A 17430-nucleotide genomic window follows, 5' to 3' on the forward strand; every position below is an offset into this window, starting at 1 on the left:
AACAAAAATGCTTATGTCCTCTTCTGGACAACCCACCCCAACACCACAAACACACACTTGCCACACAAACATGCCTCAACTTAAATCCATGCCCCACCCTATGTTTCTCGATAGTTGCTGTAATCTGGTTTGTTTCAGTGTTTGTTTTGTTGAAGCCATCGCTGTTACACCACCTCAACCTCGACATGTGTGTGACCAGTGTGTCTTATCAGGGGGAGGGCATGGTGGATGGCAAGACATCATGTAAGATATTGGAACATTTCTAGCTGTGTTCATGGCAACATAAGTGGGTATTGAGTTTCAGACATTTTTACCCATGTTTTTAGCTACAAAAGCAGGTATGTTCCAACAAGAGCTAGAGACATTTCAAGCCGTGGTCGTAGTCATGAAAGTGGGTATTGTTTAACGTGAATGTTGGACATTTCTAGTCATGTTTGTGGTGACAAAAACAAATATTTTTTAACAAGCGTTCAGGACATTTCCAGCCATATTTTTAGCGACAAAAGTGGGTATTTTTTGTGAGCATTTGGGAGATTTCCAGCAGTGATCCTAACGACAAAAGCAGATGTTTTTCAATATGAGTTTGGGACATTTCAAGCGGTGTTTAGAGTGACAAAAGCAGGTATTTTTTAACAAGAGCTTGGGACATTTCCAGACATGTTTTTAGTGGCAAAAGTGGGTGTTATTTGTATTTATGTTGTTGCATTGTTTTAATTATCTTAACAGCATAATCTCTAGCTTTCACCTGCTGTTACTGATGCACAGAACAGAATTTTAAGCTTTGTAAGTGGATGCTTCTCATTGAAATGCACCTTGGCAAACATAGTTCTTCTCACCTTTCACTTTTTATCTGAACCGTGAAGTATCAACTATTTTCAAATGCTTTACACCTCGCAATCAATATGTGTCAGCTAAAATAAACATTTGCATGTGAAAGATCTCTCTTAACCTTTGCAACAAACATTTGCATATGAAAGATCACTCCTAACCTTTGCAATAGCAGTTTAATAAATACATTTAAATCTCAACTTATGTCTGTAAAAGCATGTCTGTATTTGACTGTTGATTCTCATTTACAGTGTTATTTTAATGTTGCGAATGTTTGAAAGTGATTAGCGAGTGTGTTTCTAAATGTGCTGGTGTTTTACTTAAATGCAAGCATTTAAGTAAAACATTGAACCATTTAATTGTGACACATATGTTGTAAAAGTGGTGAAAATGTTTTCTATTTGTTTTCTGAAGTTGCAGTCCTCCACGGCACAGTTTCTCAAATACATTCACACACACGCACATCCTCCGTCTTTGGTCATTGCCTTTTTTTCTCTGTCTCTCTGTGTGCATGAGTTGGTCTAATCAGCAGAAACAGTCTTCTGCCATTTTAATTTCCAACTCTGAGAATAAACAACAGTTTCTCCCAATCATATCTCCATCCTACTGTGCCGGAGTGTTTGCGGTTGACAGGGAATGTGATGCAGTGGTACAGAGCTCGGCTGGGCACTGCAGTGTGGAGGTGCTTTAGTTGAAAGATGGGACCTTTACTGAGCCCATTGTACTGAGAAAGTTGATAAATGACAGCCATTCTCAGCAGTGTGTAGGATCGTGTGTGTGTGTGTGTGTGTGTGTGTGTGTGTGTGTGCGTGTAAGTGGGTTTGTATGTTTGTATGTGAGGAGGAGGCAACGATAGATGGAGACCCCGTCGTAGAGTGTTGCCGTCGCGACACGTTCATTTGCTGTCTGCTGCTGTGCCTGTTTAAAAATGCATTAGAGCCAACTGCTGAAACATCCATTTACATCTGTCACAGAAGTGAAGGAGGAGAGGGAGGCCCAACGCTCTCACATCATGGGTTTCAATATTTGCTCGAGCTATGGAGATGGATGAGATGTTCCTTCACTGCCTTTCTCTTATTTCAGATGCTTAACAATGACTCTCACAGAAGAGATGATTCAAAAGGGTAAAAGTCATCGTGATCTGAGACTGCCTCCTGAATATATTCAATAAACAGCATTGTAAGATAAATATATGTCTGTTTAGTTACCATCTGATGTGTCACAAGAGTAATTGAACCTACATCCAGGATGTAAAAGCTTTTACATGCCGTTTGTAGGACACAAAGAAGCTGTCACATAAAAGTTGCATTTTATGTCTCCAACAGAAAGAAAATATTGCTACAAGTGCTGACAATGTAGTTAAACTGAAATCCTGTTCACACACTGGGCTCTAGTTTCGCAGACTGGGTGAGGCAGGGGGCACAGTGCACCTGCGCTTCGCCAACTGGGTGTGGCCAGGTGGATTTTGCAAGTTTGGCACGCGCGAAGGCGTAATGAGAGTTTACTCAATTCGCCATGGCAGAAGAGAGCAGCAGCGTCAGACGGCCAAACTTCTCCCAGGAGGAAACTGATGTTTTGGTCCGGGAGGTCCAAGCTCGCAGTGTCCGAATATATGGAACTGCGAGCAGACCTCCACGGGCTGATGATGCAAAGGTAGCCTGGGAGGAGGTCACCACAATTGTAAATCAATGTTGCGTTTCTCTCGTGCGCGCGCGCTCTCTCTTTCTCTCTCGCAGTCTCACTCTGTTTCTTTTCTTTTGACTTTTCTAAGATGACAGATGCTGAATATATACTCCCTATCTGATGCTGTGGCTGTTTGTGGTTGGCTGAGAGGGATGTGAACTCATTAGTTTGCAGCTGTGTTAATCAAATCAGGTTGGGTTTCCATTACGCGTGCCAAACGTGCCAAACGGTGCCAATCCCCTTTGATCTGACATCAGATGTGACGGGACAGTCGATATAGAGATACATTTATGTGCTGATTGCAGATAGTTGCATTGAATAGTGGTTTTTGTGGGTATTTATTGCATTGTTAATGTGCCTGACATTCTGGAAACCTGCCTGTGAGGTTTTGGTGACGTGTGCGCACTGTCCGCCGGTCAGCCAAACTTCAGCTTACACCGGCTGCGCTCTGCCTGCACTGACAGTAGACCTGGTTTCAGCTGGCGAGCTTTTAGCGCACCTTTGGAGACTAGCTCTGCACGGGGTTCGCCACCCTGTGCCGCGCCAGGAAACTAGAGCCCAATAAGTCATTTGTGGATGTATGGTAAGTTGAATTTTTATTAGTTGTGGAGGACATTTTTTTCTAAAGTAAAAATCATCACACAAATTGCACTACAAATTAATGTTCTCTAAAAACTACAAAATCTTTGAAACCATTGCTCATTTTAAGATGTGTGAATAAATGTAAAACTTCCTTTTCTGAAATAAAAGTGCCACTTTTTGTAGATAGCAATTAAAATCTAATGTGTCACAACTGACAAGTAATTTATGATACAGTGCTTAAATATTTAAAGTGTACTTTTGTGCTTATCTTTATTTTCTGTCATATATATAATGTTACAATGTTGGATAATGAGGTAAACATATGTCAAAAATAATCTCTGTGAGTAAAATCCTCAGGCTTCGGACTGTTTTTTTTCTTCTTCTGTGGCTACAAGATAACATCAGCTTGTGACAAATTCCTTTATATGGTCATCTGCTCCAGGGCGTGCTACTGCAAGTGTTTATATTATGGATACTGCTACATGAAGTTAGATGCTAACACCTGGGAAGCATACGATCTTGGATGCTGGTGTTGTACATTACTCCCAGATTTCGGATCATGTTCATTTGGATAATGGTGATTTTTAACGAGATAAAGTGAGGCTATACACAGTTACACTGCCTACAAGTACGCTGCTACATGTAGCTATACGCTACAGTCAGAGAAATGCGGAATGTTGGTTGCTGTTGTTGTTCATCTCTTTCTGATTTTGGATCATATTCCCGCTGGGAAATGTCTTATTGTGTTTAAAAGCTTTTATTTGGGATTTTTCACAGTAGAAAGTGTTGCGATACCACATTCCCAGGCTGCAATGCACAGACTCAGAGATACAAAAGACTCAGAAATGCTGGCCAATCAGAGCAGACTGGGCTTTTTCAGGAGGTGAGCTTAAAGAGACAGGTGCTAAACAGAGCCTCCTAAGACAGACAGTTAATACAGGAGTTCCAGCACAAACCATATGAGGAAAATTAAGTGTTTTTCAATCATGGAAGCAGTGTTTTAGCAGAAACCCAAAATACAATGACAAACCTGAAAATAAGTATTATGTGTCACCTTTAAATAAAAAAGCGGGCTGAAAAGTTTCAATCAAAAACACTGTAATATGCTGTGAAAACTGGTCTGCTGTTAAGCCACTCAATCCAACAGCCATCCTTTACATCCAGTTTAATAGGCGTGCATTTACTGAAGTGTAGACAATCCTGGACATGTCATCAGTCCATCACCAGACTCATGTACTAGCATATACATATGCGATGAATCCACCCTAATATTTGCGGGAAAATCCTACATTATGAATCTGTAAACTATGACATACTATTGGAAAATGTAGCTAATTCTGCAACGTGTGGCTTCTTTGAAACCACAGAAAGACAAACTTTACAAAAAGAAAGAAAGAAAACTGGCCGCACTGACAAGTGACATCTCTCAGATTTGATCATTAAAAGGTATTATGTTCTCTGACTCTCACTCAAAAGTACAGTTAGAGAACTCTGACATGGACTGATACTGTGCAATATTCTTGATCTCTAAGAAGTTTCGTCTCAATCTGGTGATTTCCACTCAAAGCTGGTCTGAGGGGTCTGGAGAGACGGGCTGAGCTGAACGACCCACTGAAAAGAAGCAGAGGACTGTAGCTCATTAAGAATCTGGACAGTCATGTTCGGGGATTTCTCTGTAATCTGGGGACCAATTAACCGTACTCAAGGAAAAGTCCCAGTACAACCAGCAACCCCAACCTCTCAGAGCCATGAGGCTGCTTATCGGCTCGGAACACCCCACCGCACCATCACCCTCTTCGCCTGACATCGCAAAAATACTCTCCACACACCATGTTACCATGAAGCAGCTCCAGAAAACCTCTGTCAATGATGAATGGAGCTTACAGTGGGGGTGAGACCTTCTGGATACACTGCTGTCCATTAGTTATTGCTGTCATCTCCTTAAACTGGCATGTTAAAATAGGTGCAAAGCCAGTGCTGTTGTCTAATCACACAGTGGGTTGATTATTTATGATTGACATGCTCTCCAGATTGTTGGGTTAAACAGGGTCCTTATCTAAATTGCTAAATGGATGTTTTTCTGTCAGTATGTTGATGACGCAGCTGTGAGTTTGTCAGATGGTGTCAGTCAGATTTAGTGTCTGAATCCACCATATATCTATGACGGGTGGGCTGCAGAGCCCAGTCTTAGACACTGTCTTCTGGATACAGTTGCCCTCACCTCCGCGAGAAGATTACTCACATGAAATTTCCCTTCGCTTAAAACCGATCTCCGGAGAATACCTCCTTGGCAAGTTTGCATAATAGCATCCAGATGGCACACAAGTGAGTCAGTAATCTGACATTTGGCGTGGCATTTTGTTTCACATCACACTTCCAAACATCACATCCACATACAGCACACTGGGAAGGCAAGAGAAGGCACGTTGAGCCAACCACAAAACACCTTGAACCCAGTGCCAAGGTTAAGAAAGCATTAGCAAAATCAATTGCGGTCACATGCTCCGAAGTATTGTGGAAACCATCAGAACATTGATTTCTAAGAATCTGCATTCTGTACAACAACTGAACAGCCACGTCATGAAATCCAGTCAGCTGGATGATTTGTGTTTGTGAGTGTGTGTTTGGTCACAGTCTCTTGTGTTTCTATGAATAGGGAGTCATGATGAGGCAAATCTCTCTGAGCACTACAATGGAGCAAAAAATCTAATATACAAACAAACACTGTCATCAGAGCATTTGCTTGAATGACTGAGCAACCTCCAGATGCCAGCTCCCAAATGTCAGACCCAAGCAACACCTAAAAATCTCCAAAATGGGTCGCATCCAGCAACATGTCCAGACAAGTGACAAACTGAAGAAAACCCCAGAGGAAATGAGTGGTGACATAACAAATGCAGACACTTGAATAACATATTGGACAAGTCCACATTAATGAATTTTTGAAATGTTAATGTTGAAAACGTAACACAGGGCTCTGTAGAATCATCTGATGTCAACATTCTTGTTTGGTGATAAGATTGTTCATGTGAGGGCTCACTGATTTGTTGTTAAGTGTGAAAATGATGTGCATCACATACTATGGCCCTTACAGACACGAGGATGCAACATTATTAAACACCAATGAAAGTTTTGGTGCTATGTGTTATACAACCACCATCATCAAAACACCAAATGATGGGTATCATTTCAAAATTATAATACCAGTACCAACACCAGTACCCTTGAAGTGATACTGATACAAATAGAATATTACATTCAATACCCATAATGTGAATGAAGGCTCCAGAGATGGCAGCAACAGAAAGTTTGCTGATTAGGCAGAGTTGGGATGGTCCAGGATCAGAACTCCAGTGTAAAAAGGATCAAATGCAGGTATTGTTGTACTACAGGCATTTCAATACTTAGCACTGGGTTATTTCAGTCAATACCTTAAAGGTATCAAGACCGATACCCACCTCCAAATCCAATATGCCCCACAAATCTCCAAATACTTGCACCAGACCAATCACTGCATCAAATTGTGCTTGTTGGATTGTCGATTACAGAAAATTGCATGTTGGATCCTCTCCCCACAATTCTAAAGTTAGAGAGGTGAGATTGAGATAGGGGTTCACTTTGTTTTCAGTGATAACTTTGCCACTGCAGTTGGTCTAATTTAAAAAAAAACAACAACCTACCAATAAGAATCTTGTCATCAGTATGTGCCTTTTGACTACCATGTTGCCAGTCTTTTCAAGTCCTGTTTTCTTCAGCTAAGAAATAATGTAAAAAAATTAGATGTATCTTGTTTTCTATGGATTTTGAACTATTAACTCAGACTTTCATTTTCTCCTGTATAGATTATTATTATTCCCACAGTCAAGCTACTATAAATCATCTGAAGTTGGTTAAAAATGCAGCTGCCAGGATAACTCCCTGGGAAATTCAGAATAAACTCTGAAATCCTGTTGATTACATGTAAGCCACTGCATGACCTGTTCCTTATTTCACTTCTTGACCACTCAGACCCACAAATCTTGGCCATTTATCCATCACCTGAAAATAAGAATCTTTGTGTTTTAGTTACCTTAGAATGAGCTGTTGTATCTGCGTAAGCAGCAGGACTGTCATGTTGATCTACAATAGCCCAGAACAGACAAACCACTGGCTCTAGGAGCAATGACATTTTTGCATTTTGTCCTACACGCTTGGCCCATGGGAGAAGTTCCAGTTCTGCAAACCCACCGTTAGATACCACTAAATTCTTCACACTAGACATTCTTCTAAAAACCATTCCTTATAGGGAGTCCTACGTTATAGATCTCCATTCCTGTCATATGTCTTTATTTGTTTTGGTTTGGTCTGTCTCTAACTGTGTTGTTGATTTATTCATTTATCTTTATTTTGTATGCGTGAAGCACTTTGAAACTGTGTTTTAAAAACTGCTATAAAAATAAAGCTTACCTACTTACTTTCCAACAGCCTAAGGCACTTTATGTTGGTGTTCCCTTTAATTTGTCACACCAATGTTGTGCTTCTGCTTTTTAACTCAACACAATTCATTATCTCAGATTTTAGGCACAATGTGTAACTTGAGCTTCATTCTTTTACTTTTGTAAGAATAAGTTCATAAGATTTAAAAAAAAAAAAAAAAAAAAAGAAACAAAAAAAGAAAGAAATCCTGCAGCAGCATATGCTTCATGCAGCAGATGTGAATAAGCGTTTCACTGCTTTAAAAATGCAAACTGTAAGTAGATACGGTAGAAATTATGGTGGACACAGACAGACTTCAAAACACTGACAATACAGACGGACAGGCACAACTTAATAGAAACCCTAAAGGCTTGGTATCTCTCAACAACATTGGGTGGGGGAGGGGGAATAAACTAACACAGACAGCAGATAAGAAAAGGAAAAGTATGAAAAAGGAGGCTGTGGTGGGGCAGTGGGATGAAAAGAGGAGAGAAACAGCAGCATGGGCCAGTGATCACAAGGCAACCCTCCACCCCTCCACCCCCAGACTCCCCACCGCCCACCCCAGATCTATTAGAGAGCCATCCTCAGCTCTCTGCTCCACTCTCCTCACGACATCCCTCTCTAAAACCAACAGCCCTGCCATCCCATTAGCCCTGCCAAGTGGAGCTACTGGAGTTATGAAAGGCCCAGAGGAGGTGGAGGTGGAGGTGGTGGCGGTGGAGGGCACAGAGTGCACTGTGCATGTGTGTGTTTTTGTGTGCAAAATGTGTGTGACAGGTATGAATGCGGATGTCTCTGTCCTATTGGCTCCGCTGACAGCCCCGTGCTACCAACACGTCCCTGCCCTCCTCTTGCAGCAAAGGAAGCAGGGGGAAAAGGGAAGCCACCGTGGGCTTGACATTTAACAACTGACAAAGAGTGTTCACATTTAATCGCTAAATGTTAACTGCCATAATAGCCCCACTTCAGTCGGTTAGAAGGGGACAAAGCTTTAGGCCCCTGGACAGAAGTAGCTCCCACCTTCTCATTGATTTCACTGGCAGAGCAGGCAGCTTAACTCTGACCCAATTGCAAAACTGGTGATAATGCTTATAAGATATATTTATAGCACTTGGAGCTCTGCTAATTTTAGCACCCACTGCTCATTCTTAACTGACTGGTAACTGTGAGTCAGAATTTGGGACTTAAGCTAAAAACATGGATTTACCCTGATAAAAAGCTTAGCCTATATCTTTATCTAAAGGTCTCATTTTCATAATAAAAGTCTGCTTTGTTGCTGTTACTGTTTGCAATGATTCCATCTCAGCCCAGTCGCCAGAAGAAAAGGTTGGTAGTGTACATTTCTGCAAACCACAAATTTGCATGTTTCATATGTATTATATTAGGATTTCGTGACATCATATATGAGCTGACTTTGTCATCGGGAGGGTGGAGGGGATGGTGGATGGCGTGACATCATAGAGACAACAGAAAAACTGTTTTTTGTGACCTTTCACAGCATTTTAACCAGTGGTGTTTGTGGCACGGAATCTTGTGTTTTTCACTGACCCGTCTCTGGTTTTTTTCAGCAGCTTTTGTGCCACCAAATATGGGTGTTTTTCTAACCATAACCAAGTGGTTTTTGTGCCTAAACTTAACCACACCTTCACCACAGCGTGGTTAAGAAACACAAAGTTTCAACCTATCCACTAAAAAATAACATGGTTATTCTGTGGTTTGCAGAAATGAACAACGCAAACAATTTTTTCTTGTGATTGTCTAAAGCTACTTGAAATAAGTTTGTACAATGGCAACTTGTTTGGAGGAAGTAAAAGATGAATTGAGAAGCTGATAATTAGCAATAGCTGCCATGAAACAAAAAGAACTCAACCCACAGAAACTCAAACTCCATCAACATATATGAAACACCACTTGCATTGTAAACCTTGTACAACCTGCTCCTGCAATACTGTATCTAACTATGGCAATGCCACTAAAGCAAAATTGAATTTGAAAAACAGCACTGGGAACACAGTTTGACAAGCAATATCTCCCTGTGTAGTACAAAACTACTGTAGCATAGCGGCAACTGCTCAGTACCAAAGGTGTCAATAATATAAAATGAAATACTACTCAAGAGTCAATACTTACTAACATAAAAATCAAAAGTTGAATGTGCTGTGAAAATAGAAAACAAGATTAAGAAACTACTGGGCCCCGACATCAGACAGCATGCAACTGCAAGACTGAACAGACCCAGAAGGATTTCCAAGTCATTTCCACATTCCTGAACTCAGCATATTTTCTGGCTCCTTAAAACCACAGTTTAAAGCCAACGTGTGTAGAATTTTTATGTGTTTTCGTTGCATCTTTTAACTTATTCTGATGGCGTTGGGTTTTTTTTGTAGAAATAAAAGACTTTGTGAAAATTCACGGATTATTTGTTTGGATTTCAGCCCATTCCTGTCATGGTCCTTGAGTCAGACCAGGGGGGTGTCTTTATTTACACCATATATGTTCCAGTCGTAAATACAGTTGCTTTCATTTCACCCTCTGACCTCTAGATTCACAGCGCTGGGTATGGTGTTATATGCTTGCAGAAAGAGCAGCAATGTGCAAACCCAGTGGTAAGTAGACTGAAAATAATTTGCTATGTGGGTTTTCCCTTGACCAGCCATCTCAGCTACTGATATCAACAGTGGCGTAAGGTAGTTACAACGGGCCCCAGTGGATGCAAGTTACTACTTATGAAGTGCGCACACACACACACACACCACTGGGCATATATGTATTTATATCTAGCACAGTAACCTAACTAATGTTCTATCTAACTTGTTCCTCTAACACTATCAGCTGCATGGTTGTTGACACACCAGTGAGGGCAGCATTGATGTAGATGCCAGCCAAACTCTGCCATTGCTGCCAGGAGGGCTGTTGACTGTTCATAAAAAAGGAATATAATTTAGTGAGCTTTGCTACCTTCTTCTCCTGTTCTTCGCTTGCTCGTCTTTACTGACTGCTGCTTTTATGTTTGAAAGGTATGAAGTCTTGCTCGGCTTGCATTTTTGGTCAGCCTATCAGTCTTGAAAAACTAGCTACGGTATATTGTATCATCTTGTCACATGATCAAATAGAGACTTGACCTTCAACTTACATATTACCCAGCAATCCTTGCATATCTATCAATGACGGAGATGGGTTTGCCTTTTTGAGTGCATATATAGCAAATGATACCATATTTATTTTAACATGAGTTCTTCTTTGAACATATGCATATTTTCCAAGTTGGCACCAGAATCACTGCAAAGGCCTGTTTGTTACCAATCACATTGATGCAGGACCCGTTTTTCTATGGGCCCCGCCCCTGCACAAATCCAACCACACTGCCTGTACTGTCTACAGACACAGTTTGTAGAGGATGATGATATATATAAAGGTGCTGCACTTATAGACCTGCTAAGTCGCCAGTTAACTTGTTAAACTGAAACACTGCTACTCTGTAACAGTCGTGATCCTATATGATCATATAATCATATTAATATTAATATCAATTCTGACAACCAAACACACAACAGCCTGACATTTTGATGCTGTTAACTGTTTTAATTCATTATTTAAAGCTTGCTAACTTTCTCTGGACAGCTGGGGCAAAATGCCTATTTCATTGCCAACGTGCACACCCATATTTTTGATAACGTCAGCTATAAAAGGGTCTATGTTTATGCCCCAAATCCATCGGCTCTCAGACAAACAAATCATGTTTTTCTATAGCTCCTGAAACGAGTGTGAAGTGGAGCACGCTGCCTATTATCACAGCTTATTTCACGCTGAATTCATTAAGCAGGTAGTGCTCTGCAGAGTCGAGAGGAACTGCACAGTTGGTGATAATTCTCCTAGGCTAGTCACTAAACCTTTAACATTATACAGTTGCAATGTTCATGTAAAAATATTGCTTGGTGCATCTTTTCCAAATTTCGAATTCTGTTTGCACATTAAATAACAAAAAGCCTAAAAATGAAATTTCCTATTGATTCTACCTATTGCATGTCTATGTCATGATAACAGCAGACGGTGCATTACATTCATGGGAATACAATCAACAAGTACTGGCACATTTAAAGAAAAGGCCAACTAATACAGTTAAGACTCTGGTAATATTGTTTTGTATTAGCGCTATAACCATTTGTCTGCCTAATGTCTCCAAATACAGTACACTGCTAAATGGCTGTGCTTGTCAGTTAATCTACATCTCATGTCTGCTAATGAGTGAAAACCAATTAACGCATGTTTTGAATTGGTTGAAATGAATAGCTACACTGAAACACTCGGATATCATTATGCATTCATAGATTAGTCCATTAATGAGAGCCACTAGAGCCGCAGATTGCAAAGTTCCTGTGTTCTTCCAAGTGCAATAAAATCCCAGTCCAGACTGTTTCTATCTATATTGCCAGTAAGTATCGCTCTTTATCTCATAACTCACAATCACCCCCAAGACACCAAAGGCCAAGTAGTTACTTGACATGTCACTGCCTCTGCAGCTTGACAAATGTGCCACGATAGACTCAGCAGGGATGGGGAAGGGCAGGAGGTTGAGATGGACTTCATATCCAGTTCATTTTGAAATGTGATAGACACTGAACCCAGCGTGGACTATGGTGACCTTGTGTGTTAAAAGGCAATAAGAAAGGCATTTTATTGAAGTAGTGCTTCATGATGTTCCTACAGAGCCCGTCTGGTTTCACTCTGTACCCTGGCTACAAAGCTGAGGTGACTCAAAGGTAATAATCTTTCCTGAAAATCAAACAGTGTCACAGTATGGCATTTTCATGGGATGTCACATAGTAGGAATAAAAAAGCCATTTCTCTCAACAGTTGATTGACATACCAACCGACTCCATTTGTGGGCTGTTGAAAAGCAGACTTCCTTTGAGAGGAGGCGGAGGGCGAGGAAGAGGTAGAGGAGGAAGAGGAGGGTCCGTATATCTTAAGCAAGGATAAGCACAGATTTATCTGATGTCTTCTTAAAATAAAAGAAGTAACATCATCAAAACTGCCTTTATCCGTGCCTTTATAGACCAGCCCTCCTCTCCACTGAGACGGACAGAGTCGAAGACCACGCACACCATAGAGGTTAGGACATTCATTTCAGTAAAGTGGACAACACAGAAAAAGCTGCAGTGAAACAGTTCAAAACATACATTTCAAAGGGCAGGGATTAGAACAGAGGAGTGAAATGGGACCAGTTTGGTTTTAAGGCACAACACAATGAAGAAACAACAATGTGGGCCAGCTGCAACAAACATCAAGAGGTACACAATATTCTTGTTTACATTCGGTGTCCTAGTTTGGTTAGTTTTTCATTAATTAGGCCCAAACTCTACACATAGAATGGACTTTTTATTTGAAAACAAAAACTGTAGTGCAATTGAAATCTCCTCTTTACAATGTTTCCTTGAAGGCGAGCCCACATCACCACACAGTTCATTTGAACAGAACAAGATAGGTGGTGTAACGGTACGTGTGTTTGCCCAAAATTGTGAATTTGTTCAGTTCACTTGTGAATTAGCTTAAAACGGTGTAATTTAGTTTCAATACCTGGGGAATATGTTTTAGTCTATTTTAAAGAGCAAGAGTCTCATGTGGAGAGCTTTGGCAGTGTGACAGTTGTTATCTGTGAGCTAGACTGTGCTAGTTGGGCATAGTTAAAGTTGAAACGGCATGATGTTTGTGGAAACAGAAACAACAGTAAAAATTAAGCATGTTGGCCTAAACTATTTCCAATGGTATGTGTCCATCACAGGACTATAATATTCCTCAAAGGAGCTGTACACGACATTCAGAGCATTAGTATAGCAGCAAACAACTATTTGCTATGTAAAGACCTAGTGGAGTAATGGCGCCCTGAGTAAAGAATGAAGTCACGCTAACTCAGTGTGTGTCATAATCCAAACTTCTCTGTTATGTGTTGTAGTAGATGGCCTGGCAGCGAGTGCATGTTAGTGCATGTGAGTCCCTTTGTGTTTATCCCACAGGCTAGCTAATCGCGTCACAGGAGCTAATGCCGATAACGCCATCCAAACCCACCCTGCGGGTCCCATTGACGTATAAAGACAACTGGATACAGCGTTGGAGGTGTGGCCACGTTCATTTCTATCAAAATTGCTCAGTGGCGCATGATGTCAAAAAAGTTTGACTTTCCAGGTATAAAATTACCTGGATCTTCCGCATCATAGGGCCAATAAAGCAAGTGCGCTATGGTGGCTAACTTCCACTGGCCAAGCTGACTACTTTTGGTTTAGCGCTCCACTAACTTGAGTGGGGATAAATTGCTTAAATTGTGTGGCTCTTCTTGACTTTTGAAATGTAATTGGGCCAAATGGTTCGAATCCCAACAGTCAAATGATTAATTTCGGGGGGACTGTGACACTTAACAAATTTACACATGTCTCTTTCCCAATGTAAATTTATGGTAAAAAGAAATTTTGGGCCCAAAGGCATCAAGTGATAGACCTGGATGTTACAGTTACACCATTTGGCTGCTATGTCAAATTGGCTGCAAAATCCAATGCATTTCATGGGTGCCTGCCAGCTCCCCCTCAGGTTAACACCGTTAGCTTTGTAAGCCATTGTTACCGCTGTTTATGGAGTTAGCACCATTAGCTGCAAGCCACCGGTTCAGCCACCTCCATGTTGCGAAGTGTGTGCAGACAACCTGAATCACACTCTTAATTATAAATATGCTCTGGATATTGTACACCTCTTTTAACATGTGCATTTTAGTCAGTGCCTGCTCTGTAGGACAGTCACGTTTACTGTAATAGCTGAACCATCAGGATTATAGAGGTACTGAACTGTGTACAAAAGTAGACAGAGTTACGTAATGAGACTTCTTGACAAACAACACTTCATCTTTCCACCTCGCACTTTCCTGGTAACCTGATTGTGACAAGACTCTAGGAAGTCACTGCTACTAGCTGAACCCACACAAATTTATGTGTTTTTTTTTTGTATAACTTAAACAAATGAGGTAGTATGTGTTTTAAAAAGCGAGCTTGAGAGATGTTAGTAGGTGTATTTTTGTTTTACTTTGGACAGACCCCAAACTTTGCTAATTGCCTCCTGGTTCCAGATCCATACTTAACACACATGAGAGTATTGACCTTCTGATCCAAAGCAGTGTAAGTGTAACTGCACTATAAACCTGCTGTGCATGTCTTAATCATTAGTTTTCACCAAACTGTGAATGTTGTGTACCGTTACACCCCTAAAAACCAGCGCACACACACCAGACTGCACACATGTATTCATCACACAGACAGGAGAGCTAAATGTCAAGGGGAAAATACACAGGTTAGGTATATAGAGAGATAGAGGTCAATGGGAAGGCACTGCACTACAATTAACAGTCCAGGTGTAAGCTGCCTCCAAACACTGATCAGATGTTACTTTAGACTACCACTATGAATCATCAACAGGTTCATAAGAAAAATACAGAATCATAAAGAAGTGGTTAGAGGCAACTTTGACCCTTTAACAAAGAACAGCCATCCCTACCATGGTGACTCTGGGAGCGGACCGGCCAATGTTTTTCTCCTAGAAAACACAACCAAGTGGTTATTTATTAGATTGTTCTGCTTGTAATATTACAGAGAAATACAGTCACATTGAACAACCGGCAGTCATTGTGTTTGTACTGAAAAGCAGGGATAGGATTAAATTCACAAAACAAGTCTTGAAAGTGAAATTACCATTTTTTTGTGAAAATGAACATTTATGACAAACATTAGAAAATAAAGCAGCACAATAGCTTCGTTTTATGAATAACATCTCTTTTTTTTGAGTCAAATATTGGCCACATGTTACAGCAACAGATATGCAGACACAAGTGGAGCAGAAGGCTGCTGGAAATGAGAACCATTTTAGTGTTCGGATATTGATTGTGTTACATTTTATCTTCCCATCAACTACTGGCTGATGCCACCTGACACCATGACACAAAGCATCAAATCACCTCTCTCTCTGTCTCTTTCTCTCTCTCACGCACACACACATTCAGACACACCTAAAATGCCACAAGTATGGGGTAAGAGAGAGGAGTTGGAATTTCAAGATAAAAAAAGAGGGGTAGGAGGCGCGGATAATGAGAAGAAGGGAGGAGAGCTAAAAAGTCACTGTTGTTCCCCGCACCCTGACACCGCAGGGCTCCAGCCATGCGGCACTTTGATCCATCACTATCGATTTACCATCAGCTTCTCATCGCCGCTGCCTCCCACACACCAACACACAGCTACAGGGATGCCTTCCCCGGCTCTGGGTCTGAACAATATGCACAACAGTTTTGACCTTAAACCCACTGACCAAATAAACCTTTGGAGTTTGGAGTACATTCATGATAAGAGGTGGGAGTGCTGCTGTAGATACACTGATGAGCATGAATTGCAGATTTTTCCACATCAGCGTGCTGATAGCAGCGGGAGGTTTACATGAAATCCCCTGTGAGAGAAATATGCAAACAGCACATCTCTGTACTAAAATGCTACAGTACACCTAACATCAGTACCGACACACACACCGTAGATAAACATTGCACTGCTAAATTCTATCCACTATGTTCACACTGTTTCCTTTTCAGATAAGCCCTTCTCATCAATACAAGAAGACGCTAAGCACCTCTTGGGTCTTGAGTATTCACTGTCCATTAAAATAAAAGCATATGACCTTTACAAGGATATACAGCACACCTGCTTTGTTAAACTTAAATGTTGGATTCATAGGTAATAAAACACACCTTTGCTCAATTCAACAGACTCAGTGGTTTTGCTGTTACAGTCTTATGTGATGTGATATAACCAGTGGCCCATAGTGGCTAATGTTAACCAAGGGACTGTACTTCACTTATCGGGGTAGGGGGGTGGCAGTGGTGTGACATTTTCTGCTTCTTCTTTTTTCTTTTTAATATCATAACCCTCCCTGGAGCTACAAATATTTTTCCTTAAGCCTCCCTGAGTGACTGAGGGAAAATGCATGACCCTCCCTCCACCATAAATAACCATATTTCACAGTTTCGGGCTATGACAAATGGCATGATCTTGGACATTTTTTAAGAAAACATGCCTTTCACACCCACTTGCAGGTTTGAGGATTCTAAGGCCCTGGTCACACAGAAAGTGTTTTGCAGTTGCAACCGCACTGCCTTTACATAAAAAAAAAATAAATAAAAAAAATAAAAAATCCCACTGGTAAAAACAACCCTTCCTGTGCCTTTTTGCTGTTGCCAGGCAACCACCCTATCACCCCTTACCCTAACCTGGCCAGTCAAAGGGTACTTGCTCTTGCTCTGTTTGAGGGTGAGAAGCTGTCAGCAAATAGTTTGTCGGCACAGGGAAACAAAGATCTAGTGGGTACATGAGCCTAAAAAAGGGGTGGATCACGGGGAGTACACCAAATGCCAAAAACAGTTAGCAAAAAGCTTACTTCTCATTAAGAACAATAACAAAAAGCCACTTCCAGCTGCTACAACGCACTCTGTGTGTGTGTATATATATATTTCTTCTAAAGACTGTAGTGAATTTTCTGCTTATTCACATGGCCATATTGCAGCCTTTTCTGTTTTATTTTGTACATTTTGTGCGTTTCATATATAAAAAGAAAACAAAAAAAAAAAAGTTGTATTCATATTTGAAAATTAGTAATATAATACATAAAATCTTGCAAAGGTGTAGATCTGAATGGCGGGGTGCAGGTTCACAGGGGAAACTTCCCCTTAATATTTAGAACATGTACATCTGTGTCCCCCAATAGAAACAGGATGAATTCTAATTAAGTGACTGTTGCTCAAAATTTTCTGGCATAGGACACCCGAAACCCCCATCTCATATGCCCCCCCACAATGCTGAA

General features: G+C 40.9%; 1 protein-coding gene across 6 annotated transcripts in view; it reads right to left on the bottom strand.

Annotated features, from left to right (window-relative positions):
- The window catches only part of LOC126400291 (protein shisa-6), an 86625-nt gene that overhangs the window by 13134 nt on the left and 56061 nt on the right, over positions 1-17430 (bottom strand). For 4 of the 6 annotated variants that reach the window (XM_050060859.1, XM_050060858.1, XM_050060856.1 and 1 more), the window contains exon 5: positions 15088-15126. The exons of the other annotated variants lie outside the window; for them this stretch is intronic. In XM_050060859.1, the coding sequence (XP_049916816.1) occupies positions 15088-15126 (39 nt within the window). The remainder of the gene's footprint in view (positions 1-15087; positions 15127-17430) is intronic. 6 annotated transcript variants of the gene reach the window in all.

The sequence above is a fragment of the Epinephelus moara genome, chromosome 13, assembly GCF_006386435.1.
Source record: "Epinephelus moara isolate mb chromosome 13, YSFRI_EMoa_1.0, whole genome shotgun sequence".
Classification (NCBI taxonomy): domain Eukaryota; kingdom Metazoa; phylum Chordata; class Actinopteri; order Perciformes; family Serranidae; genus Epinephelus; species Epinephelus moara.